Source organism: Oncorhynchus mykiss, chromosome 30 (assembly GCF_057628025.1).
Source record: "Oncorhynchus mykiss isolate SJ-2025 chromosome 30, ASM5762802v1, whole genome shotgun sequence".
NCBI classification, from domain to species: Eukaryota; Metazoa; Chordata; class Actinopteri; order Salmoniformes; family Salmonidae; genus Oncorhynchus; species Oncorhynchus mykiss.
The window spans coordinates 19151334-19177962 of record NC_143051.1 but is presented as its reverse complement, the minus strand read 5'-3'; the positions used below and the strand labels follow the sequence as shown (position 1 = coordinate 19177962).

The 26629-nt window shown below is 40.9% G+C and overlaps 1 protein-coding gene across 4 annotated transcripts; it reads right to left on the bottom strand.

Moving 5' to 3' along the window:
• Positions 1-62: 62 nt before the first annotated feature.
• LOC110488052 (diacylglycerol O-acyltransferase 1) lies at positions 63-26629 on the bottom strand. 4 transcript variants are annotated; one of them, XR_016493535.1, is made up of 17 exons: positions 26242-26629; positions 24896-24983; positions 15724-15764; positions 15476-15561; positions 15158-15210; positions 12665-12770; positions 12339-12467; positions 10939-11013; positions 10687-10790; positions 10499-10537; positions 10097-10138; positions 9967-10011; positions 3694-3739; positions 3372-3437; positions 3068-3155; positions 2576-2638; positions 63-2431 (listed from the first exon to the last, which is right to left on the bottom strand). XR_016493535.1 is itself a non-coding variant. In XM_021560026.3 (17 exons), the coding sequence occupies exons 1-17, from the start codon at positions 26466-26468 to the stop codon at positions 2285-2287; spliced, it is 1512 nt and encodes a 503-aa protein (XP_021415701.3). In that variant the 5' UTR covers positions 26469-26629; the 3' UTR covers positions 63-2284. The 4 variants fall into 4 exon arrangements, 2 of the variants coding, with proteins under 2 accessions (XP_021415701.3, XP_036826629.2); XM_021560026.3 differs by having other exon boundaries at positions 3694-3806; XR_016493536.1 differs by lacking the exon at positions 10687-10790 and having other exon boundaries at positions 3694-3806; positions 10499-10522.

The window sequence follows — 26629 nt, the reverse complement described above, 5'->3', positions numbered from 1 at the left end:
ATTAACAAGCACTGGTCAGTGTAAGCTCATGGTTATTACATACAAGAAAACAAATAGCCAGGTTCCAGTTCCACAGGCAGGATTTTATTTAACTTGTGGAGTGACAGCAGTTGAGTACTGTATCTAATGTTACAAAACTCTTAGCACAGAGAACATTAAAGAAACATAACAAAACACATGCCATGTTCTGGAACAGTCTCCCAAGTGATAGGAGCCGCATGGAAAGCAACCTGCCCTCACCTACTTAGCCAATCTGTCACGCTAGATGGGATTTAATAGATTACAGATCTGAAGTTGAATTACAATATTTATCAAAATGTCACAAATTTGGTTGAGGGGAGGCTTTAAAAATACCTATTACCTGCCCATTGTAAATTAAAATGGAATGTGAGGATAGAAGCATTATTTCGTACAACTGTCCTGAATGAAAATAACATGTACAAAAAACAAACAAGTCACGCAATATTTATTTCCTACAACACATGACAATAGAATAATTAAAATACTAAACACTTTGGAGTAAGTAAAACAAGTGAAATACAGGCTCGATTTGGTTTGTGGCTCATATAGAGATGTCAGGCACGAGTAGGATATTTGCTGAAGAAAAGCATGTCATTGAAACCATGAAGGGTTGAGTGGGCTAAACTAGATGACGGTTTAAGTATATGAGTGACAAAGGTTCATTGAAGTGCAAATATAAATGCATACTGTGTTTACTGTTTGGATCACCATTTATTTTTAATGGGATGTCAATATTGGCAAATAAAACACCCAACTTATTTTGAGGACTGTGTTTCTTTAGCAGATACATTCAAAGAGCACTAATTTCTTGGAAAACACCATGCATTTTTGTGCAAACAGATTAAAAAAGGTATAATTCACCCGAACACTTGACTGGTTATTACTGCAGCCACATGAAATACAACTTAATACTCAAAGGCATGACAAACAGCATATCGATAGGTGTACAGTACCAGTCAAAAGTTTGGACACCTATTCATTTCAGGGTTTTTATTTATACTATTTTCTACATTGTTGAATAATGGTGAAGACATCAAAGCTATGGAATAACGTAGTAACCCAAAAAGTGTTACTATATTTGAATTATGTTATGAGATTCTTCAAAGTGCCTTGACAGCTTTGCACACTTGGCATTCTCTTAACCAGCTTCATGAAGTAGTCACCTGGAATGCATTTCAATTAACACGTGTGCATGATTAAAAGTTAAAGAAATTCTGCAAAGAAACCACACCAATAAGAAGAGGCTTGCTTGGGCCAAGAAACACAAGCAACGGACATTAGACCGGTGGAAATCTCAAATTTGGACTTTAGTTCCATCCGCTGTGTCTTTGTGAGAAGCAGAGTGGGAACGGATGGTCTCCGCAAGTGTGGTTCCCACCGTGAAGCATGGAGGTGATGGTGCTTTGCTGGTGACAGTCGGATTTATTTAGAATTCAAGGCACACTTAACCAGCATTGCTACCACAGCATTCTGCAGCGATATACCATCCCATCTGATTTGCGCTTAGTGGGACTATCATTTGTTTTTCAACAGGACAATGACCTAACACACCTCCAGGCTGTGTAAGGGCTATTTGACCAAGGAGAATGGAGTGCTTCATCAGATGACCTGGCCTCCACAATCACCCGACCTCAACCCAATTGAGAGTTTGGGATGAGTTGGACCAGAGAGAAGGAAAAGCAGCCAACAAGTGCTCAGCATATGTGGGAGCTCCTTCAAGACTGTTGGAAAAGCATTCCAGGTGAAGCTGGTTGAGAGAATGCCAAGAGTGTGCAAAGCTGTCAAAGGCAAAGAGTGGCTACTTTGAAGAATCTCATATTTTGATTTGTTTAACACTTTTCTGGTTACTACATGATTCCATGTGTTATTAGTTTTGATGTCTTCACTAATATTCTACAATGTAGAAAATAGTAAAAATAAAGGAAAAACCCTTGAATGAGTAGGTGTGTCCAAACTTTTGACAGGTACTGTAGAGTTTTTTGCATTGATCTTCATAGTTGTAGACTATTAAAGTAAGAAACAGAAAAGGCATACAAATGTTCTCTAGCTTTGGCAGGGTAGTGTTTCACAACAATTGCACATGACTGGACTAGAGCCAAGTGTCTCTGTAGTGTATCAGTGCATTCGAGAAACTGAAGGCCAAAAACTTTTTGTAGTACATTCTTACTAATCAGTTGAGCTTCATATAAAACATTTCCCTTTCAAAATAAACATTTTTCCTTATTTAGTAGAATATATTGCTCCTCTGCTTGCGGCCAACTGCTCATGATTGTGACACGTAATGTAATACGTAGAAGTCGTGGACGTACATCAGTACGGCGATGGGCTGGCCAATGATGAGCGAGATCCAGACTGCTGCATTACCATAGTTACCTCTCAGGAAGCGGCCGACGAACCAGGCGAGTGGAATCTGAAAGAAAAGTTGAGACAATCATTGAAAAATCTAAAACCACTTACTTTAAAATGTGCTTATAACCATTAACAGAGGACCATGTTGTCAAACCCACTGTTTGATTATAAAAATACATGTTTTTAGAAGAAAAGAGTTTCTGACCTGAGACATCATGCCCATGAACGCCCACAGTCGGAACATTTTCAGAGGAACGCTCACCAAGTACTGAAATGAGAGAAGAAGATTATCAAATCGATGCAGCCTTTAAAACACTGACATGTACACCATCAGATTAAGTCAAGTGTGAAACTTGCCATGTTGGAGAGGATCAAAACCATCATTGTGACTGACTGATCTAAAAATAATATTAACTAAGTCAGTTAAGAACAAATTCTTATTTACGGAGGACACTGTTTTGTGCGCCGCCCTATGGGACTCCCAATCATGGCCGGATGTGATACAGCCTGAATTTGAACCAGGGACTGTAGTGACACCTCTTGCACTGAGATGTAGTGCCTTAGACCACTGCACCACTTGGGAGCCCAAGTGGCTCTAACATTGAGTAGTTATTTATGTAGATCAGTCAATCAGCTGCAATGTCGAACACGCCCAGAGTGTTAGATGGCAACACAAATCTCAGCCACCCACACAAACCTCGTGAAAGAAGGCGGAGACCAGGAAGATGGCTGTCTGAGCGACCCACTTATTCACACCTCTCCCCATGAGAGGCTTGTAAAAGTGGCTGTGGAGTACAAGAGAAGAAAATTAATTATTTATTAGTTGGGAACTGTAGACAATAACCAAGAGCGTTGTTTATAGCCATCTTAAAAACAACTGCTATAATGTCACAGAACTTACTGTAGACAACTCACAACACATGCTCACAACACACAAAGTCAGTGCTGTAGGAGGTGGTATTGTTCCAATCACAATGTTTATTTCTTAAACTCCTACTCACCGGAGGCACCACTTGTGCACAGGAATGTTCCAGTTAGACCAGAAATAAGTGACCGTCTCAGAGTTCCTGCAAAACAACAAGTGACTCGGTCAGAAACAAAGTTGCAGTTCATTATCTAGTCACTACTGTACATGACATGGAGGGAAAGGAGGCGCAGGGCAGCCTCATTCTTAAAGTAAAAAAAATCATTTATTTAGAAGACTTTGACTAAGATACTTTACCATTACATCTAGCACTACATGTAATCCAAACAGATGGCACATTTCACATGGTATCACTGCACAAATAACGCAAGGATAACTGAGAATCGTCATCCACTTACCACCAGTCCTGGTAAAACTCCCTGTCGCCAAACCGCATCAGCTCAGCTACGAAGTTCATGGAAGAGTGGAAAAACCAATAGAAAAAGATGAGCCAGATTAAATGATTGGGAACCTGTTGGGGTAGAGGGGAGAGGGGAAGCCTTGTGCCATTAGACAGTCTGGACATCAGAAAAGTATTCAGACCTTCACTTTTTCATAATACAGCCTTATTCTAAAATGGATTAAACTTTTTTTTATCCTCAATCTATACACAATACCCCATAATGACAAAGATAACAGGTTTATACATTTTAGCAAATGTATTACAAATAAAAAAAACTAAAATACCTTATTTACATAAGTAGTTAGACCCTTTCCTAGGAGACTCGAAATTGAGCTCCGGTGCATCCTGTTTCCATTGATCATCCTTGAGATGTTTCTACAAGCTGATTGGAATCCACCTGTGGTAAATTCAATTGATTGGGCATGATTTGGAAGGACACGCACACCTGTCTATATAAAAAGGTCCTACAGCTGACAGTGCATGTCAGATCAAAAACCAAGCCATGAAGTCGAAGGAATTGTCCGTAGAACTCCGAGACAGGATTGTGTCGAGGCACAGATCTGGGGAAGGGTACCAAAATATCTGCAGTTGAAGGTCCAATAACACAGTGGCCTCCATCATTCATAAATGGAAGAAGTTTGGAACCACCAAGACTCTTCCTAGAGCTGGCCACCCTGCCAAACTGAGCAATCGTGTAAAATACTAAAGTCGTTTTGCGTATTTATATTTGACAACTTTTAATTCACTACATTCCAAAAGAAAATGTACTTTTTACTCCATACATTTTCCTTGACACCCAAAAGTACTCATTACATTTTGAATGCTTAGCAGGACAGGAAAATGTTTCAATTCACACACTTATCAAGAGAACATTCCTGCTCATCTCTACTGCCTCTGATCTGGCAGACTCGCTACACACAAATGCATTGTTTGTAAATGCCTGAGTGTTTAAAAAAGGATGGATAGCCAGGGGGATACCCTAGCTAGCCATAAATAAAATAAAATGGTGCTGGCTGGTTTGCTTAATAAGATATACTTTTACTTTTGATACTTAAGTATATTTAAAACCAAATACTTTTAGACTTTTACTGAATGACTTTTACTTGAGTAATTTTCTATTAAGCCATCTTTACTTTTACTCAAGTATGACAATTGGGTACTTTGTCCAAACATTGCACCGTCTGTACGGTGAAGCATGGTGGTGACAGCGTCATGCTGTGGGGATGTTTTTTAGCAGCAGGGACTGGGAGACTAGTCAGGATCGAGAGAAAAATGAACAGAGAAAAGTACAGAGATCCTTGATGAAAACCTGCTCCAGAGCGCTCAGCTCCCCAGAATGGGGTGAAGGTTCACCTTTCAACAGGACAATGACCCTAAGCAAACATCCAAGACAGCGTAGGAGTGCCTTCGGGACAAGTCTCTGAATGTCCTTGAGTAGTCCAGCCAGAGCCCGGACTTGAACCTGATCAACATCTCTGGAGAGACCTGAAAATGGATGTGCTGCAACACTCCCCATCCAACCTGACAGAGCTTGAGAGGACCTGCAGAGAATGGGAGAAACTCCCCAAATACAGGTGTGCCAAGCTTGTAGCGTCATACCAAAATAATACTTAAGGCTGTTAATCGCTAGCAAAGGCACAACAAAGTACCGAGTAAGGAAAGGGTCTGAATACTTATGTAAATGTGATTTTTTTCATTTATATATAAATTAGAAGAAATGTCTGAACTTGTTTTTCCTTTATTATGGGGTATTGTGTGTAGATTGAAGGGGGGACGGGACTATTTAATCCATTTTAGAATAAGGCTGTAACAAAATGTGGGAAAAGTGAAAGGGTGAATACTTTCCAAATGCACTCCCTCTACATCTTTAATTATAGGGCCAGTTTCCGAAACACAAATTAAGCCTGGTCTTGGACTAAGAAACACTTCTGATGCAGTGTAAAAACACCCCATTAGGAACACCTTCCTAATATTGAGTTGCACATAGGAAGCTGTTCAGCGTAAAATTCCACCAGCAGCGTTGCAGTTCTTGACACACTCAAACCAGTGCACCTGGATACTACTGCCCTACCCCATTCAAAGGCACTTAAATGGTTTCTTGCCCATTCACTCTGAATGGCACACACACACAATCTATAGCTGTGTTCGAATACCCATACTGTATACTACATACTTAATGAGTATAAACACACGACTTACTAATTAGTTCATTTTAGTATACTGTAAACAAACTATCGTTTCAGTTGAGTTTACTAGAGCTTCGCATGTCTACGGGAAGTTGCTGTTGCTATGCAACCTCTTGCTAGCTTGTTAGCATAACAAAATGTCTAGCTAAACAATTTACGATTTCGGGTGTTTGTAAATTCAATCTGGAGTGCCAGAGTGTGCTCGTAAATCCAGAGCAATCAGCTGGTGCGAGCGTTTCGCTCCTGGAGCGTTCAGAGCACATACGCTCTGGCCAAGGATTATAGGGTTGATCCGAGCATTCAAGCACCCAACCTAACTGGCTAACGTTGGCTAGCTACTTCCAGACACAAATGAGAGAACGCCTCGTTCTGACCATTTTACTCGCCCTAGCAGAGCTGGTTAGGCTGTTTTCATGTTATCCAGAGCGTTGGTGACTGTGTTGCTGGCAACAACTTAACTACGCTCTTTTTTGCAGACCTTTACTGACACCAGCCATATTCAATGGACGTTGAGCATTGGTATATTTATCAGTTAGATTGCTCTGAGATCTGAGTCAAATGTATTTATAAAGCCCTTTTTACATCAGCCGAGGTCACAAAGTGCTATACAGAAACCCAGCCTTTGGGTGGGTATATACACTATAGTTAGATAGTTAATATACTGCCTGGCAAGTTAGATGTATTAGTAGCCAACTAACGTTAGGTAACTAGCTAACATACCGGTACATACTGCCTTAATTTTGCCGGACCCCAGGAAGAGACGATGGGGATCCAAAATAAATACAAATACTGCTGAAATGCTTTGCGATTTGGATAGCGTAGCTAACACATTGTCACCCAACATAACTTATTCTTAAAGTCATTACATCGCTCAGCATTTTCTTAGCATTTGTCATAGGTGAAGCAATGAATGTGTCCGCTCGTCGGACTTTAGCCACATATTTTCCGCGATTGTCATCAACTCTGAAAACCTGAAGCCATGCCCATTTCTGAAGAACTGCATTATGGGCCCTAAAAGCAAATAGTGGGGTAGCGTCTCAAACTCAAGATAGCCACACCCTCGTCTACTTACCCTTGCCTTATGCACTTGGGGGAATCCCCGCGATGGTCGTCGGAACAAACGATTAGTCAAGCAAGGGAAGTTCGCAACATAAGCCCCTCAGCCGTTGTTTTTGATCGAGTTTGCCTGTGCAAAATGATGTTCACTTCGGGGCCTGAAACCACCCCATAATTAAATTCCGATTATTGTACATCCGCTAAATCCGCCAAAACCTTGGCTGCATTTCAAACACTTAAGCCCTCAAATTAAGTGGACACTTCTGAGGAGTGTCATGAGGGAGGAAGGAATTAACTTTAAATGGACAGCCCTTGACCGGAAATTTGCCAATCCCGTGATAAGTGTTTTCAGCCTACTTATATTTATACTTACCATAGGGTTCAATTCTCGGGCCGACTCTTCTCTGTATATATCAACGATGTCGCTCTTGCCGTGGGTGATTCCCTGATCCACCTCTACACGACACCATTCTGTATACATCTGGCCCTTCATTGGACACTTAACTAACCTCAAAACAAGCTTCAATGCCATTCAACACTCCTTCCGTGGACGCTAGTAAAACCAAATGCATGCTTTTCAACCATTCGCTGCCCGCACCCGCCCACCATCACTACTCTGGACGGTTCTGACATAGAATATGTAGACAATTACAAATACCTAGGTGTCTGGCTAGACTGTAAACTCTCCTTCCAGACTCACATTAACATCTCCAATCCAAAATCCAAAATTAAATCTAGAAATCTGCTTTCTATTTCACAACAAAGCCTCCTTCCCTCACGCCGCCAAACATACCCCCGTAAAACTGACTATCCTACTGATCCTTGACTTCCGTGATGTAATTTACAAATTAGCCTCCAATACTCTACTCAGCAAACTGGATGCAGTCTATCACAGTGCCATCCGTTTTGTCACCAAATCCCCACCCACCACTGTGACCAGTATGCTCTAGTCGGCTGGCCCTCGCTACATATTCATCGCCAGGTCATCTATAAATCTATGCTAGGTAAAGCCCCGCCTTATCTCAGCTCACTATAACACCACCCACCCATAGCGCGTGCTCCAGCAGGAATATCTCACTAGTCATCCCCAAAGCTAACACCTCCTTTGGCCGCCTTTCCTTCCAGTTCTCTGCTGCCAATGACTGGAAGGACTTTCAACAAAAAAGAAAAAAACATTTTTTTTAAATGTAATTTTGTTTTGTTTTGCTGGAGACATATTTCCCTCACTAACTTTAAACATCAGATATCTGAGCAGCTAACCGATCGCGGCAGCTGTACATAGCCCATCTGTAAATAACCCACCCAAGCTACCTACCTCATCCCCAGATTGTTTTTATTTTCTGCTCTTTTGCACACCAGTAGTTCTACTTGCACATCATTTGCTCCTCTTTACCTCCAGTGTTAATTTGCTAAACTGTAATTACTTCGCTACTATGGCCTATCCTCACGCCATTTGCACACACTGTATATATACACCTTTTTTTCCCCCTATTGTGTTATTGATTGTACGCTTGTTTATTCCATGTGTAACTCTGTATTGTTGTTTGTGTCGCACTGCTTTGCTTTATCTTGGCCAGGTCACAGTTGTAAATGAGAACTTGTTCTCAACTAGCTTACCTGGTTAAATAAAAATAAATTAACTATTAATATATGCCTACTGTATGATAGCTATCAAATTAATTAGATAACTAACGTTAGTCTGCCTAGCTACTTCTGAAGGAAAATGATTTATTTCTACAATTTCCAAACGCAATCAAACAAAAACATTACCTTTACGAAACGTGTGCGCATTAGTAGCACAATTTCTAACTTAATACATTCGTTTTTATCATCACAAATTGAATTATGGGGTGTTTCAGGCCCCGAAGTGAACATCATTGTACACTCACAAACAAGGGCAGAGGGGCTTACATTGCAAACTTCCCTTGCTTGGCTAATCATTTGGACCAATGACAAATATGGCCGCGGGGATTCCCCCAAGGGTATAAGGCGAGGTTAAGTGGATGAGGGTGTGTCTTTTATGACTGAAACGCAGCCCTCAACATCAATATGGAGAAGTTAACATACAAGTATAAGTAAAAACAAATGTAAATAAGTTAGAAATTGTGGTATTAATGCACATGATGGCAAACACTCCGTAAAAGTAATGTTTTTGTTAGGTTAGCTTTTGGATATTGCATAAACAAAACATTTTACTTCTTCAGATGTTCCAGCTAGGCAGGCTAATGTTAGTTAGCTCATTCAATTTGCTATCATACAGTAGGCGAATATTAATAATTATATAATTAATATAAGTAGACATGCAATCATAATTGACAGTAGTCCATATAAAAGCACCCACAAGCTACGGGTGGCTGAAAACAACCATTGCGGGATGACCGAGTGACAAAAAAAAAGAATCCTTCCTGCCTCCCTCCCTCCCTCGCCCCTTGCCCTGCAGGTGTATACTCGTCAGACGTCATGATATGTCACCAGAAGTGTTCACTTCAGTTGAGGGTGTGTCTTGTGTTTGGAATGCTGCCTTCATATTTTGGAGAATTTAGTACGACATCCAGAAGCTTCTGGCATACTAACTCTATCCATGCAATATACTCAATTCAAGTCACAAATAGTGTGGTTAGTAGGAGAATTCAAACACAGCTCATGTCTCAAGATCCTTTTTTTAACCTATCTCCCCTTCATCTACACTGATTGAAGTGGATTTAACATGTGACCTCAATAAGGGATCATAGCCTTCACCTGGTCAGTATGATGGAAAGAGCAGGTGTTCTAATGTTTTGTACACTCAGTGTATATTGAGAAAGTATTTTCAGTCCTGGACTTGGCTTGGCTTTGTCTGGGAAAATGGCTCATGACGTATGTATGGTGAACCAACATATTTTCAATGGGAAAATATGACAAATGTGAAACATGATAGAAATCAAACAGATTAAGTGTTAGGTTTGTATGGAGACATGGGTTTAGGTAATGTCTTTATTTACACTCACAGCCAGTTTCAGCATGCGCTCGATCATTCTGGAAAAGTCCATATCCTGTCATGGGGGGGGGTAAATGAAACAAAGTCACCCTTAAGTCCAATAGACAAAAGTCTAACAAACGGAAGACGTTAATATTTACCTGGAATGGTTTCATGGAGTTCTGAATAGTCGGCACCATCCACTGAAAGAAACATGGTTAAAGGTTTTTGTGAGACATGGTTAAGGTAGACTCAGCGATATGATGCAGATGTACAAAGTTAAAAGTATAGTGGGACTAAGAATTGGAGCGTGAGGCTCAACTTCTCTTGTTTTGGTCCTGTGACTACCACGTAAGAGCATGAAGAGAACCCATGCACATCTGCAGATGCTGTTACTGTGTGAGAGTCTTGCATCGCAATATCGCTGCTGCTGCTCTTGCAACGTCATTTCGCTGACTAACTATCTTGTTACTTGATAATAAAGCCACCCATTAATCAAAATGTACTTGTTTGATGAGTGAAAATAAACCAAATACTAACCAAGGTAATAATAATGAACATACCTGTTGTACCAATCCAATCTGTAACTGTATGAAGAACAGCTGGAAAAGATTTCAGATCACCTTTTAGATTTTAAAATGCATTTACATATACAGTATGTTGTCATGAGGGTAGTGTATATTATTTAGGGTGCATGCAAATTGCACATTCCCAGTTCTCTCCGTTTTCATTATGTGATCTTTGACCTCACCATCTCAAAGAGTCTCCTGAGCAGGAAGCTCTTGCGTATCCGTGGTGACCGGGGGAAGTTCAGTTCATAGCAGAGAGTTGGGGCAAACACAAAGTAATATATATCTATGGAGGGTGGACAGTAAAAATTAAATTAAATTGTACATCTTTTGAAATAAGAATTTTGTGCAGAAATATATCTGTATGGATTTAATTTAGTTGTAAACAGCTACAAGTCATGCTCATTATGGTCAATATCTCTTTCTGTTCTGACCTCTGTGTGTGAGATTCCCAGGGTAGGACACATGAGCGTGTACAGCTGACCCATTTGACTGGGCGACTGATGGACCTATGGGTACACAAAACGTGTGGATGTACAAGACAGATTATTTCTGACAGCAGTACTTCTGAACAACCAGTAGATGGAGATGGCAGCACAGTAACGTTTCAGAAAGTGGGATGTTGCCGCAAGAGGGTGCATTTAATCATATGTGCGTGTGCTCGTATTTATTCAGGGGGCAAAAGATACATATTTAAACAAACGCTGAAAGCTTTTCGCAGTAAACAGCCCAGCCAAAGACAGGTCACAGAAGTTACTCATACAGCTCATTAAATACCTGTATTTCTCCTCACGTCACACGCATTTTTGGGGAGGTCAGAGTAATTTGGACAGCCAATCAGATCTCGGGCAGCATCTGTGTTACTGAGAGGGTGCAAATGGCGAGAAGACCCATAGCTCTGTGTGTGTGTGTGTGTGTGTGTGTGTATATATGTATATATATATATATATATATATATGCTAATTTGGAGATGGTAACCAGTTGACATTACTACACCAGCACTGGAGAAAATATCAAATACAATCAACCAGGATGGACAATGTTGATATTTTTCTCAGGAGGGTGTACAAAGATGGCAGCCGTAGCACTTTATTTTAGTTGCTGCCATTGATACACTGAAAAATATATATATATAAAAATAAAAAATAAATAAAATAAAAATCACAACATGCAGTTCATTACAGTTCATAAGGAAAATCTTCCAATTGAAATAAATTCATTAGGCTGCAGTTATAACACCTGGTGAGGACGACGAGCACGCAGATGAATTCTCCTGTGACGGTTTCTGACAGTTTGTGCAGATATTCTTTGGTTGTGCATACCCAGTTTCATAAGCTGTCCGGGTGGCTGGTCAATTACATTGAGGCGGCTTATGGTAGAGAAATTAATATTCAAATTTTGGCAACAGCTCTGGTGGACATTCCTGCAGTCAGCACGCTCCCTCAACTTCAGACATCTATGGCATTGTGTTGTGTGACAAAACTGCACATTTTAGAGTGGCCTTTTATTGTACCCAGCACAAGGTGGACCTGTGTAATGATCATGCTGTTTGATCAGCTTCTTGATATGGTCAGGTGGATGAATTATCTTGGCAATGGAGAAATGCTCACTAACAGGGATGTAAACAAATTTGTGCACAGAATGAGAGAAAAGCTTTTTCTAAATATGGATGTTTTATTTCAGCTCATGAAACCAACACTTTACATATTGTGTTCATATTTTTGTTCAGTATACTTTGTTTGTACTATTTTCCATTTGTACTTTCCTCATTCGATTATGCACGCAGGTACACACAAACAGAAGTGTGAAGGGACACCTGGTCAGGAGTACTCACATGAATGGGAGCGGGTCAGGGTGCGGGCTTTGGTATGCCTAATCTCTCTGCACCACATGTTCACATCCTTATACGAGTACAACTTCATGAAGAGGATGGTATAGACACACAGGGCAAAGGCTCCACCCACTACACAAGACAAAATAGATATCAAGTTTTACAATACTACACTATTTTAGAAGTGGACAAATCCTCTGAGGGGCATTTAGTATTTTTGATAAGGTCAAGGAGTAAATATACTGTTACTCACAGATAAACATTAGGCCTATTTATATGGCCATGCAGTGTAAGCGTGTGTGTGTGAGATCATGATCAGGCCATCTCACCTGGGGTAATGGAGGTCAGCATGAGCACAGTGGCTGATGGAAAAAAGAGGAGGGTGGTCAGATTGACCAAGTAAAGGAATGTTCCAGTAGTCTCTGAGATGGTGCCCTGCAGAGCAACAGAAAAAAAAAAGAAAAAAAAAACATTGTTAACACAGTGCTCTGGGCACAGAATTACTACATACAGTATAATAATGTATGGGCCTTTGTGGGCCTGGGGTGGTCTAGTGGTCTAAACTGGTGCCTCCAGAATACATGTACCAGTGTGGTGATCATCCTTGACATGTACATACAACTTGGAGTCCACCTGTGGTAAATTAAATTGATTGGACACGATTTGGAAAGGCACACACCTGTTTATATAAGGTCCCACAGTTGACAGTGCATGTCATATCAAAAACCAAGCCATGCGGTCAAAGGAATTGTCCGTAGAGTTCCGAGACAGGATTGTGTCGAGGCACAGATCAGGGGAAGAGTACCAAAACATTTCTGCAGCATTGAAGGTCCAAATGAAAACAGTGGCCTCTATTATTCTTATATGGAAGAAGTTTGGAACTACCAAGACTCTTCCTAGAGCTTAGCCACCTGGCCAAACTGAGCAATCAGGGGAGAAGGGCCTTGGTCAGGGAGGTGACCAAGAACCTGATGGTCACTGACAGAGCTCCAGAGTTCCTCTGTGGAGATGGGAGAACCTTCCAGAAGGACAACCATCTCTGCAGCACTCCACCAATCAGGCCTTTATTGTAGAGTGGCCAGATGGAAGCCACTCCGCTGCTTGGTGTTTTCCAAAAGGCACCTAAAAAGGACTGACCATGAGAAACAAGGTCTGATTAAATCAAATTTGAACTCCTTGGCCTGAATGGCAAGCGTCATGTCTGGAGGAAACCTGGCACCATCCCTACGGTGAAGCATGGTGGCGGCAGCATTATGTTGTGGGGATGTTTTTCAGTGGCAGGGACTGGGAGACTCGTCAGGATTGAGGGAAAGATGAACGGAACAAAGTACAGAGAGATCCTTAATGAAATCCTGCTCCAGAGCGCTCAGGACCTCAGACTTGGAATGTGAACCTTCGCTTCACAAGACAACAACTCTAAGCACACAGCCAAGACAACACAGGCATGGCTTCAGGACAAGTCTCTGAATGTCCTTGAGTGGCCCAGCCAGAGCCCGAACTTGAACCCTGTGCAGCGACACTCCCCATCCAACCTGACAGAGCTTGAGAGGATCTGCAGAGAATGGAAGAAACTCACCAAATAAAGGTGTGTCAAGCTTGTAGCGTCATACCCAAGACGACTCCAGGCTGTAATCGCTGCCAAAGGTGCTTCAACAAAGTACTGAGTAAAGGGTCTGAATACTTATGTAAATGTTATAGTTTATTTTTTATACATTTGCACAAATTTCGAAAAACAAAATGTTGCTTTGTCATTATGGGCTATTGTGTATAGATTGATAAGGAGAAAAACTAAAATGTAATAATTTGTAGAAGGCTGTAACGTAACAAAATGTGGAAAAAGGGGTCTGAATACTTTGAATGCACTGTACATATACTAAACAAAAATATATAAACGCAACAACTAACAATTTTACTGAGTTACATTTCATATAAGGAAAACAGTCAATAGAAAGCAATTCATTAGGCCGTAATTTATGGATTTCACACGCAGCAATGGGTGGGCCTGGGAGGACATAGGCCTAGCCCCTGGGGAAGACAGGCCCAGCCAATCAGCCAATTCCCCACAAGCGGGCTTCATTACAGACAGAAATACTCCTCAGTTTCATCAGATGTCCGGGTGGCTGGTCTCAGATGATCCCGCAGGTGAAGATGCCGGATGTAGAGGTCCTGGTCTGGCTTGGTTACACGTGGTCTGTGGTTCAGAGATGGTTGGATATACTGCCAAATTCTTTTAAAAAATGATGTTGGAGGCGGCTAATAGTAGAGAAATTAACATTCAATTCTGTGGCTGTAGCTCTGTTGGACATTCCTGCAGTCAGCATGCCAATTGCATGCTTCCTCAACTTCAGACATCTGTGGCATTGTGTTGTGTGACAAACCGCACATTTTAGAGTGGCCTTTTTGTCCCCAGCACAAGGTGCACCTGTGTAGTAATCATGCAGTTCAAAATCAGCTTCTGACACACCGGTCAGGTGGATGGATTACCTTGGCAAAGGAGATATGCTCACAAACAGGGATGTGAACAAATTTGTGCACAAAATTTGAGAAATAAGCTTTTTGTGTATATGGAACATTTCTGGGATTTCAGCTCATGAAACCAACACTTCACATGTTGCATTTACACACACACACACCTTTTTAAAAAAAAGCCACATTGGTTTTTATTAGGGGGGGATGCTTGAAAAAAACCTATTTAACAGATGTCCCACATCATCTCTACCTAACAGGCGTCTGAAATACTTGTTCACAAGCAACAGAGAGATTAGTGAGATTTCACAGCACAGCCTTCACATTAGTCCCAGACATTATGGCATGACACTCACCACTGATAGCCTCCGCTCCGTGTACAAAGCTGCCATTATGAACACATTCGAAACTGAGGAAAAATAAACACATTAGATTCGGGTACTCCACAAAAGACAGCCGTGTAATATTCCTACAATATTGATTCCAAAATTAGAAAATTAGCCCCCACTTGGTGGGAAAACAGTTGATGATATTTTAGTTGGTATAATGACTTGGGTTGCAAAGCAACCAAAACCAGACAATAAGACATTAAAATAAATAGATTTGGGAAGATGTACAACAATCACAATAGTAAGGCTAGCATGCCAAAGAGGAGAGCGGTTTAGTCTACATACCAATGATAAGGCAAGATGCAGGCCAGTTATATGGGTCTTTTAAGAACAGTGAAACCACTTGGATGGGGTCCACCAGTATCCCATATCTATCAGAGGAGGTAAAATAAGATATTGATGGATACTACTTTTACAAAATAAACTGTGGTCAAAATGAAAGGATCGGCAGTCGTGACAGAAGTGATTAACAAATGATCATATTGAAGTTGACAGCCTAAGTGTTTTAGTTATTTAAAGCTGCAGATACTTACTTTATTAGATTCTCCAGGAAAAGGCGTGCATTGCACAAGACCTGCAACAGAAGAGATTTTGCAATCAGAATTAAACAAAATTTATACAAACAAAATTGTATGAAGGAGAAGACTGACCAGTGATCATTCATTATCAACACAGACAGACTGGTCACAGGTCAGTCTTCCGCCACGTTGATGTGAGCCATACACTACAAGTGCTGAGGCAGTCATTTTGACTGCATGTGAATTGTAATGTCAACTTCCAATATCACAAAAATAATGTGTTAAGCGGTTAAGGGGGGGGGGGGGGGGGGGGGGGTGTCAAAAATGACTATAATCCTCCTTGAGTCACATGCAGGTAAGACATTCTGATTTCACATAGTATCGAAAAGAGCAGATTAAGGTTTCCAAAACACACTTCACTTTGCCAAAGAACTTACAATTTAAGAGGATGAACTCCATTTCAAAATATCACTTTTTCTAAGAATAACCCCTGATCCTTGGCGCTCCACACTTTGGAATGTTGCAGTGAAAATGCCTGCCCATTGGCTTAGTAAGGGGAGGGTAAAGAGAGGCCCAGCAGTTTAAATGCTAATCTCAATGCTATAAAGGCTGATAAGAACAATCATCCATTCTGGCAACAGATAACCTAACCCTGGGGACCAACCCGCAACGGTACATGACACAGTATATGTTCATAGCTTGCTTCTGTATTACAGCAAAAACAAACGAGATGAGATGTGGGATCAATCGAGGTGAAATATCTAGGCTAATCGTCCTTGTGTTTCTCACCATGCAGTGTTGTAGCTGTTATCCGTCTTCAGATTGGTTAGGATACACACAAGCTAGCTATCACTTCCATTAAAGGTTTAATCTGATTTATATCCCCCTTTTGGAGCTTATACTGTATAATTAATTTCGATACCTATTGATTCTTGAATATAAATTATGAGTCTTGAACTTAGTTCAGCTGTCATTCCTCATCAGAACCAAAAATATACATTCTTTACAAACAATAGGGTAAAACAAATGTAATTGTAAACCAACACCGTATAGCCTCAAAACATGGTTAAAACTATACATTTGATTTCATGGATGGTCAGTCCTTGCATCTATTGTCTGGTCTATGAATTTGAGAGTGGTTACATTTCTCTAGCCCTATCCCTGAGCTGTTTACAAAATCCGGTCCATAGACTAGCCTTGTGACACCATACTGATCTTGCAATAGCTCACATTGTTTCACTGAAGCTAAAATGTTAGCAGGCTATCCATAGACTATATCACAGCGGTCACTCACTGGTGGTGTCACGTTCAACTAAAGCTGACAGTCACACACAGAGACAACCCTGTTCCCGAAACCTTGGCCCTGGATAGTGGAGTTGTGCAGACCCTGTTCGAGTTCCAAACTGAAAATAGACATGCTGTTGTTGCCATATTAAAAAAAGAAAAGCATGAGTCAACCTACAAGCAACATACCAGACAGACTGCTTCATTACAAGGTTAGGATCGTTTCTGCAGCAGCAACTTCTACTACATTATTCAGAAGGGCTTGTTCAATTTGAGGAGCAACATATAAAAAACAAAATCATAATAATTGAACCGCTAAATTACTCCCATTTCTCCCAAACAATAATGATAGCTGTGGGTTACCTGTATGTTTCAGCCCCTTCAAAATATCAACCTAAAGCACACCAACATAGCTTAGCATCAATTATGCATGTAGCCAAAGGCTACCTAGCCTAACACACATGACCTGTAAGATAGAGAAACTGCAATATTTATGGTCCATTGAAACAGTCTACATACTGTAGATATTGCCTAGGACCAGAGCCATTTATTGAAATAGGCAGCTCTGGTCAGGCCTACATGAAGCAGCACATGCCGAGGAACCAACCCTTTCGAACTGGCTGGGCATCACAGTGACCGAAGAATATCCTTGGTGAGCCAGCAATGTAAAAGATAGCTACAGAGGGTCCGCCGTGTAACAGTTACATCTCTTTTCTAGCTCACATCCTCTAGCCAGCAACTTTCCACTTGAGTTTCAGACCCATTCATTAGCGGGTACAAAGAATGTAGGGATGATTCCCAGGGAATATGATTGATGGGGGGGGGGGGGGGTCTGTTTGAATGTCATAGCGATCATGTTTCAAAGACTGGATTAATACCGGCTTTGGAAATTAAACTTCTCTTGCTCAGATGCTTTGAAGGCAACGGCAAGATTTTTCCTGCAGTCTCTCTTCAAAACAGAAAGAATTGGGTGTTTATTTTTAGTTATAATATATGAGATTCTGTCCATATTAATTTAATAAATCATCATATTAGAAATGCGTATTATTGGATGTTCTGCCAGAAAAATAAAATACCATTGAACTTCCATTAACACTTTTTAAGTAGAACAGGAAATGTCTATCAGAGGAAGAAGACATTCTGAGTTCTCCATTTGACCTTACCCTGGGGGACAGAATTAACTGCAACACATCAACTGACAAATCAAACACTTGAATGCTCTGGCTACTGCCCACTCCATTACACAGTGCCAGCAGCCTAGCATACCTGGCAGAACATGTCAATGACTTGAACCTTGCCTGTCGGAACAGTGCAAACTTAAATTGATCAAACTTCAGAGACTACATTAGGCTAAACCTAGGTAATATGGACCTCCAGTTTGTCTGGACATTTGTGCATGCCTGGTTGTGCTTGTCAACATACAGTAGGCTACAGCCTCCAGTAGGCCAGATGAACCAGATAAGGTGTACTAGTAAAAACAGGCAATGCTTGTAAGGTGACACAATGGAGAGATTCTTATCAGGTTCCTCTCAGTAAAAAGAAAGACGACACGTTAGTGTTAAAATCCCCACCACAAAGCTTAACTGCCAGAGTGCCAAGAGAGGAGTGGTGACCGTTTCTTTGACTGCTATAATATAAAGTGAAGTTTGACGTTTTTATAAAAACATCAAGAGAGCGATCAAGAAAGAGTGTGAAAGAGCACAAAGGAGAAAGAGTGATTGAATGACTTGGCTAGCCTTCACAGTTGATTGAGGCAAGCTGTGTGACACATGACCAGGATGCTTCAGCTCTCATTCAAAGTCCAAGTCTCTTCATAGTTCATAGAAAACTCCTCTCATAAGAAAATAAGCGGGCCAGGGATAAAAGTTCTCTTATCAAACTGATTACTGTTTTGTTTGCCATGCACAGTGTGGATAAGATAAGTCAACAATGTTTACCATTTCTATTGAGACAGCTCTGAAGACATTAACACACCGTTGGGTTACTCATGATTCTCACTGTCTAGACAACAGCCCAAGAGAAACTGATATTTGCCTATCAATAAAACTAGCTATTGGCAGGAAAGCAAGGAATGTAGGCCTACTGAGAGACAGATAACCAACTATCCATCCACCCACAAAGCTGATCAGAGTTGAGTCTCCACAGATTTCCTCAAACAGGAGAGAAGTAATTGACAGAAGAGTATTCAATATTCTACAAATTGCAGTCTAAGTTCGAGAGTCTAAAAGGACAATGTGGGTTCATGCAGATTTATATCAATGGCGCCAATATGGCTGATCAGTTGCCAGCAGCGTCACTGTATTCTCTATAATTTGCATAATCAACACATCCCCATAAAAAAAAATAATAATCTGTCAATTTAAACCAGAGATACAGTATCGGTTTTATTGCATTGGATGCATCTCAATCTATTCATGTCACACTTCAGCATCTACAGACACTGACAACAGATCAATAAAATAACCTTGTAATCTATGCCGAAAAGGGATATCGCTGATATTGTTTTTGCATTTTAGTCAACCCTAATCCTTTTCCTAACCCGCTGCGTAAATACTCCTAATCTGCTAGGAAATGTCAAATATTAAGTTCATTTGACAAAAGCTGGATCCCTCCTTGCCGTGACCATGAAAAGAGACATTGTATGACACAACGTCCATAAAAGCTTAGAGAACATTGTCCAAAGAAAATGGTGGTTATCATGCAATAACCCAATGATAATTTGTTGAGAACTTCATTCATAACGAGGGAAAATGTATGGACATTACAGCACATGACAAAGGCCTCAATGGGATAGGACAACCTGCTGTGTTGACTATTGGTTGTCCCAGCCCAGCAATAGATGTAATATTTATATGAAACTAAAACCTGAATGAATTAAAACACCAAACACTTAAGTGCCATGAAGGTAAAGGTAACCTGAAGAAGTGATATATCAGGAGTGCTTTTCCTTTGTTTATGTACTTCTGTAGGTTCACCAACAGACCTCCATCAATACACCCATGTCAACTGGACTCCCACTGAAGATGAGCAGTGCTGCAGGAGCATCAGGTTCTACTTCTTTTCCAGATATGAAAAGGAGACATCCCTCAGCTTGTTGTCATATGCTGTGCTTTTGACTGAATTATTCTGTTGTGCCATTTGAGTATAGCACCTTCACATCATGACAAAAGTGCCCTATTAAACCCTATGAATATATCAAATGTAATTTGAAATGTTAAAGTACAGTATGTTTACAATAGTATTTTACACAATAGGCTATATTGTTGTACGGGTGAAATAGTATATTTTCATCTGCTTTGCGCCGACCAATTGAATAAATTATATTTCTTATAGCCCTACTATTTTCTTTTAAAATGTAAAACTAATTTTGCATAGACAATGTAATTATGGTAAGTCTTAGGCAAACCATTATCATAGTAGCACCTCCAAGTGCCACTCAGACCTTCTGGGAGAAAGGTATCTTGCATTGAATTTGGTAGTAGTTGTGTGTATGATTAAAGCTCTTGCTTCCATACATTTTACCACCTAGATTACAAGGGTTGGATTTGCAATAAACAATTTCATGTCAGCACAAGGCATGTACAACATCCAGTATAATGATTAGCCTCATACTTTGTTCACTGGAATTGTTAAAAAAAAAAAATTGAGAACATATAGCTAGCTGAACATTATGTAAACAATGTGTGAGCTAAGCTAGTTTCTGCTTCATATGCACTATGTCAAGGGGTGCATTGCAAATGCCCATAAGGCCAATGCCATCATACTGTAGGCCAGTGGTTCCCAACACTGGTCCTCGAGTACCCCAACAGTACAGTTTATTGTAGCCCCGGACAAACACACCTGATTCAACAAAAATATGTGTTGGGGGTATTCAAGGACTGGAGTTGGGAATCACTGCTGTAGGTCTACGGCTGCATTGCATGCCATTATCAGCTGCAAAATGTCTGATGTTTTATTTGATTGTTACAATTTTCAGGACTAATTGGAGAGCTTATGACTGAACAGCAAGATCTTTTTAATTTGAGAATTACATCAAAGAAACAGACAAATGAGATTCCCCTTCCACTGTTTATTGCAGGATTGTGATTAAATCAACATAACGATTATTCAAGATGAACTCGTGTCTAAGTTCGAAACCATTTCAAAGTGTACAAGTAAGCTAACTCATATATGTAAAGGTTAAACACTTTATTCACAAGTAGGCTATTATTATTAAAGCATTATTTCAGGTGAACAAAAAGTCAATACCAGAGGTGGCCAACCTCTCTCCACTGAATCACAGGGGAGCAGACTTCTGTTCCAGCCCAGCAATAGCAAACTCGATTATTAAGTAATTAGGTTTGATACATTGAATCAGGTGTGTTAGTGCTGAGCTGGAACAGAAGCCAGCACACACAGCAGGGTTGGCCAGCGCCTGTCCAATATGTTTATACATTGTGTAACTTTTAACTGTATTTCTGTTCACAAAACGTGCTAACATAGGTACACATATAGTATACAAGGATGTACCCTTATTCTCTTGGGACCTCTTCATCTGCAGACAGGGTTTGACAGCTCTGTATCTGAGGACAGAAAACATCAAAAGAAACAGACTGCATTATTCTCAAATTAAACAGCACTGAATATTATGTTACTATATCTCGGTCCTCAGTTTCCCACTAGGGACTGGAACTGGAGAATATTTTCACAATGTCAACTTCTCTATCCAGAGTAGTCTACTATCCCTTCTCTGACAGCTGAAAATGCTAACTAATCCTTTCACCCTCTTCCATGGCTGTCATCCCCCTCTTCAAAAAGGGGGGGGGGGAACACTCTTGACCCAAACTGCTACAAACCTATATCTATCCTACCCTGCCTTTCTAAGGTCTTCGAAAGCCAAGTCAACAAACAGATTACCAACCATTTCGAATCTCACCATACCTTCTCTGCTATGCAATTTGGTTTCAGAGCTGGTCATGGGTGCACCTCAGCCACGCTCAAGGTCCTAAATGATATCTTAACCGCCATCGATAAGAAACATTACTGTGCAGCAGTATTCATTGATCCGGCCAAGGCTTTTGACTCCGTCAAATCACCACATCCTCATCGGCAGACTCGACAGCCTTGGTTTCTCAAATGATTGCCTCGCCTGGTTCACCAACTACTTCTCTGATAGAGTTCAGTGTGTCAAATCTGGTCTGCTGTCCGGACCTCTGGCAGTCTATGGGGGTGCCACAGGGTTCAATTCTTGGACCGACTCTCTTCTCTGTATACATCAATGAGGTCGCTCTTGCTGCTGGTGAGTCTCTGATCTACCTCTACACAGACGACACCATTCTGTATACTTCTGGCCCTTCTTTGGACACTGTTAACAACCCTCCAGGCAAGCTTCAATGCCATACAACTCTCCTTCCGTGGCCTCCAATTGCTCTTAAGTACAAGTAAAACTAAATGCATGCGCTTCAACCGATCGCTGCCTGCACCTGCCCGCCTGTCCAACATCACTACTCTGGACGGCTCTGACTTAGGAATGTGTAGTTGTCCACGTATTCTAGGTGTCTGGTTAGACTGTAAACTCCCCATCCAGACTCACATCAAACATATCCAATCCAAAGTTAAATCTAGAATTGGCTTCCTATTTCGCAACAAAGCATCCTTCACTCATGCTGCCAAACATACCCTTGTAAAACTGCCCACCCTACCAATCCTCGACTTCGGCGATGTCATTTACAAAATAGCCTCCAATACCCTACTCAATAAATTGGATGCAGTCTATCACAGTGCAATCCGTTGTGTCACCAAAGCCCCATATACTACCCACCATTGCGACCTGTTCGCTCTCGTTGGCTGGCCCTCACTTCATACTCGTCGCCAAACCCACTGGCTCCATGTCATCTACAAGACCCTGCTAGGTAAAGTCCCCCCTTATCTCAGCTCGCTGGTCACCATAGCATCACCCACTTGTAGCACGCGCTCCAGCAGGTATATCTCTCTGGTCACCCACAAAACCAATTCTTTCTTTGGCCGCTTCTCCTTCCAGTTCTCTGCTGCCAATGACTGGAACGAACTACAAAAATCTCTGAAACTGGAAACACTTATCTCCCTCACTAGCTTTAAGCACCAACTGTCAGAGCAGCTCACAGATTACTGCACCTGTACATAGCCCACCTATAATTTAGCCCAAACAACTACCTCTTTCCCTACTGTATTTATTTAGCTCCTTTGCACCCCATTATTTTTATTTCTACTTTGCACATTCTTCCACTGCAAATCTACCATTCCAGTGTTTTACTTGCTATATTGTATTTACTTTGCCACCATGGCCTTTTTTTGCCTTTACCTCCCTTATCTCACCTCATTTGCTCACATCGTATTTAGACTTGTTTATACTGTATTATTGACTGTATGTTTGTTTTACTCCATGTGTAACTCTGTGTCGTTGTATGTGTCGAACTGCTTTGCTTTATCTTGGCCAGGTCGCAATTGTAAATAAGAACTTGTTCTCAACTTGCCTACCTGGTTAAATAAAGGTGAAATAAAAATAAATAAAATAAAAATCTAGGTAGCTAACAAATGCATTGGAGTTACAGCGATACATACATCAAGATAGCTAGCTGGTGTGGGAACCTGTGTTTTACATTATAGCCAGTGCCAGTACCATCCATCCATCCATATATATATATATATCTATATGATTAAATATTATCTGATGTTGGCTGTGTGAAGTATCTGCATTTGTGCACTTGAGCATAATCATGAGAGTAAACAACTGCTTGCTACATCTACTTGCCTGTTTGTGTGCGTGTCTGACAAGAACTGAGTAACATGGTGTGACTTGCATGTTGCAAAACTGTAGATAACAGCCCAGCAGATGCTTTGTCCTTGTGTTTGTATGTAACAATATTGAGCACATGGTGTGACTTGCTGTATCTTACAAAGTTGTGGTTAAGCAGGCATAGGGAGGGGTGGTCATAACGAGGTTTAACTGAGATGGAAAAATACTGAACAACACAATAGCAGGAACTGAGCAACTGTTATAACTAGGCTGCGATACCAGAACAGTAGGAATCTATACATCGACGGAGGGAGGACTCCAGGAAGCGCCAAGAGGCGGGGACCCGCCTGAGCACCTGCAATAAGCTGAGCAAGTTTAAACCACGCTCAGCCTCTACTGTGATAGTTCCAACCCGTCTGTTGGCCTATGTCTATCACAGTATAAGAACAACTGTTTACGTACATCCTGTCAGTTCCCTGTTCTGCCCTGCGTGGTATTACAGTGAGCCCGTATATACGAAAGTTGCATTTGCCATTTATTACTTAGCTAATAAAAAAATACATAGTATAAAATCGGTGACTCATTGTTATATTTATCCTGATACCAGATTCGAATTTACACAACTCTAACACTGGTGATATTTAATTCACTTAGCTAACGTTACATGCTGTATAGCCAGCTAATGTTAGTAACTAGCGAACTTTACGTTAGCAGCTCATTTGAGTTAGCCTGCACACAGAGTTTATGTAGCAAGCTCTAGCTAGCTAGCAACACATCATTTTCAAAAAAGATTTACTTACTTTAATAGGTTCTTCCACTGCCTCCATTTTCTGGGTCCTTAGAAAAACTAAATAGGCAATCTTCCTGAAGTTTCCTGTGGTAGCAAAAAATAGCCAGCCATCCAACAGACTGACTTGTCTTCCAACATGGTCCCTGGTGCGATAGCTAGGTGATTTGTGACGCAACTTCAAGCCCGCTATAGCAGTAAGCCCAAAAATGATTAATTAATTAGGATATTTTTTTGATACTTTAATAAAAATAAAATAGCAAAATTATCCTTGGTGTGAATTTCTTAAAACAAACCCACATAGCTTAGTATAATTATTAATGATCAAATCTTACAACAAAATAAATCAGACTAGCACCTACCAGCATGACCACACACCAATTGAGGATGCCTCTATAGTTACTGTAGCCACTGGCTGAGCTGAGCAGGGACTCCTGGAGGACATGGCAGCTGAAGAGACAGTAATAAGGATATACAGTATTAGATACAACTAAGTAACTTCAGTTCAAAAAAACAAAAACAAAAAAAAAACGGCTCATTGGCCGGTGCACAGCGACAATCCTCTACTCCAACCTAATATGCGGGCACCCGAGTGGCGCAGGGGTCACTACAGTCCCTGGTTAGAATCCAGGCTGCATCACATCCGGCCGTGATTGGGAGTCCCATACGGCAGCACACAATTGGGGGGGGGGGGTAGACCGTCATTGTAAATAAGAATTTGTTCTTCACTGACTTGCCTAGTTAAATAAAGGTTACATAGAAATGTAAAAAAGTTAAGTGTTAGTTTGTATGTGTGTGTGGGGGGTAAAGCAGAAGACATCACGAATGGTTTCAAAATACATATATATATATATATATATATAAAATAGAGGCTTAAAAACAGGTCTACGGCGAGCATATTGTTGATTATAGAATTGACATTGCTTTAGGGGGGAAATTATAATGTCCATAATTCATTGCATCATTTGTCACAGATATTTCCTGGCAGTAGGCTTATATCTGAGATTTAATTTCCCAAAACACTGGATATTGCACTTCGAGCTTTGGGATAGTAAACTTTGTTAGGACTTTGGCAATTCCCAGAAGGCCAAGGACACTGGTTGTGAAAACTGGAGTAAAGGGGGTTTGTTTGGTATTGCGAAACCAGAAGACACCTCGCAGTGGAAGTGATAGGCCTACACAAAACAAGCCCATAATTGAGGATCACTGAAGTGTACAGCCACAGTTGCACTAGTCTAGCACATTTAACATTTACTGCAGCATAACTAGTTACCTGATCTGCAAAGGTAACCTATGGACATTTGGCCTAGATTTCTTGCAAACATATAAGCAAAGGAATCATACATGAGGTAAGTGAACCTATGAAAGATTAGTCCTTTCGACCTATATTATGAGGAACCTGCAGCTTGTATTATGAGTAACGTGCACCTAAAGTTTAGAAAACATTTCAGGGCTGCATGTAACTTTGCGGTTAAGAGCTTTGGGTCAGTAACCGAAAAGTTGCTGGTTCGAATTCCTGAGCCGACTAGTTGAAAAATCTGTCGATGTGCCCTTGAACAAAGCACTAAACCCCAATTGCTCCTGTACATTTCTCTGGATAAGAGCGTCTACTAAATGACAAAAATATAATTCTAACAAAAGAGGAGTGACAGCTGTAAATTAAAGACATCTGAGCTGAGCGCACAAAAAGCCTTGCGTTATGTCTTACCTAAATCTTTCGCTGGTTTTGCTCCTCTCCTTGCGTGGTGTAGTGACCGGCTCGTGCACCCGTTTTTCCTCCTTCACTTTCCGATTGCCGTGGCTCGGTTGGCTTGAAGTTTTTTCCCCTGCGCTGCCGTTGGCTTGTTTAGAATTGGCACCCGCTGGCGTAGCGCAGATGGTGGTTCTCCTTGTTCTGCGTGTCATCATGGGGACTCTATCGTTTCTGTCACCCATTTTTTAAATTTGAAGCATTCAACCGTACCTTGCAAGAATTGAACTAGACGTTTCTCCCTCGAGCCTCTGCTGTAAAGTCCAGCCCGACATGCTGTCGAGGAGAAGGTTGCAGTCCCAGTTATAAACCTCAACATTATTTTGATTGAGGAGGGAGGAGCAAT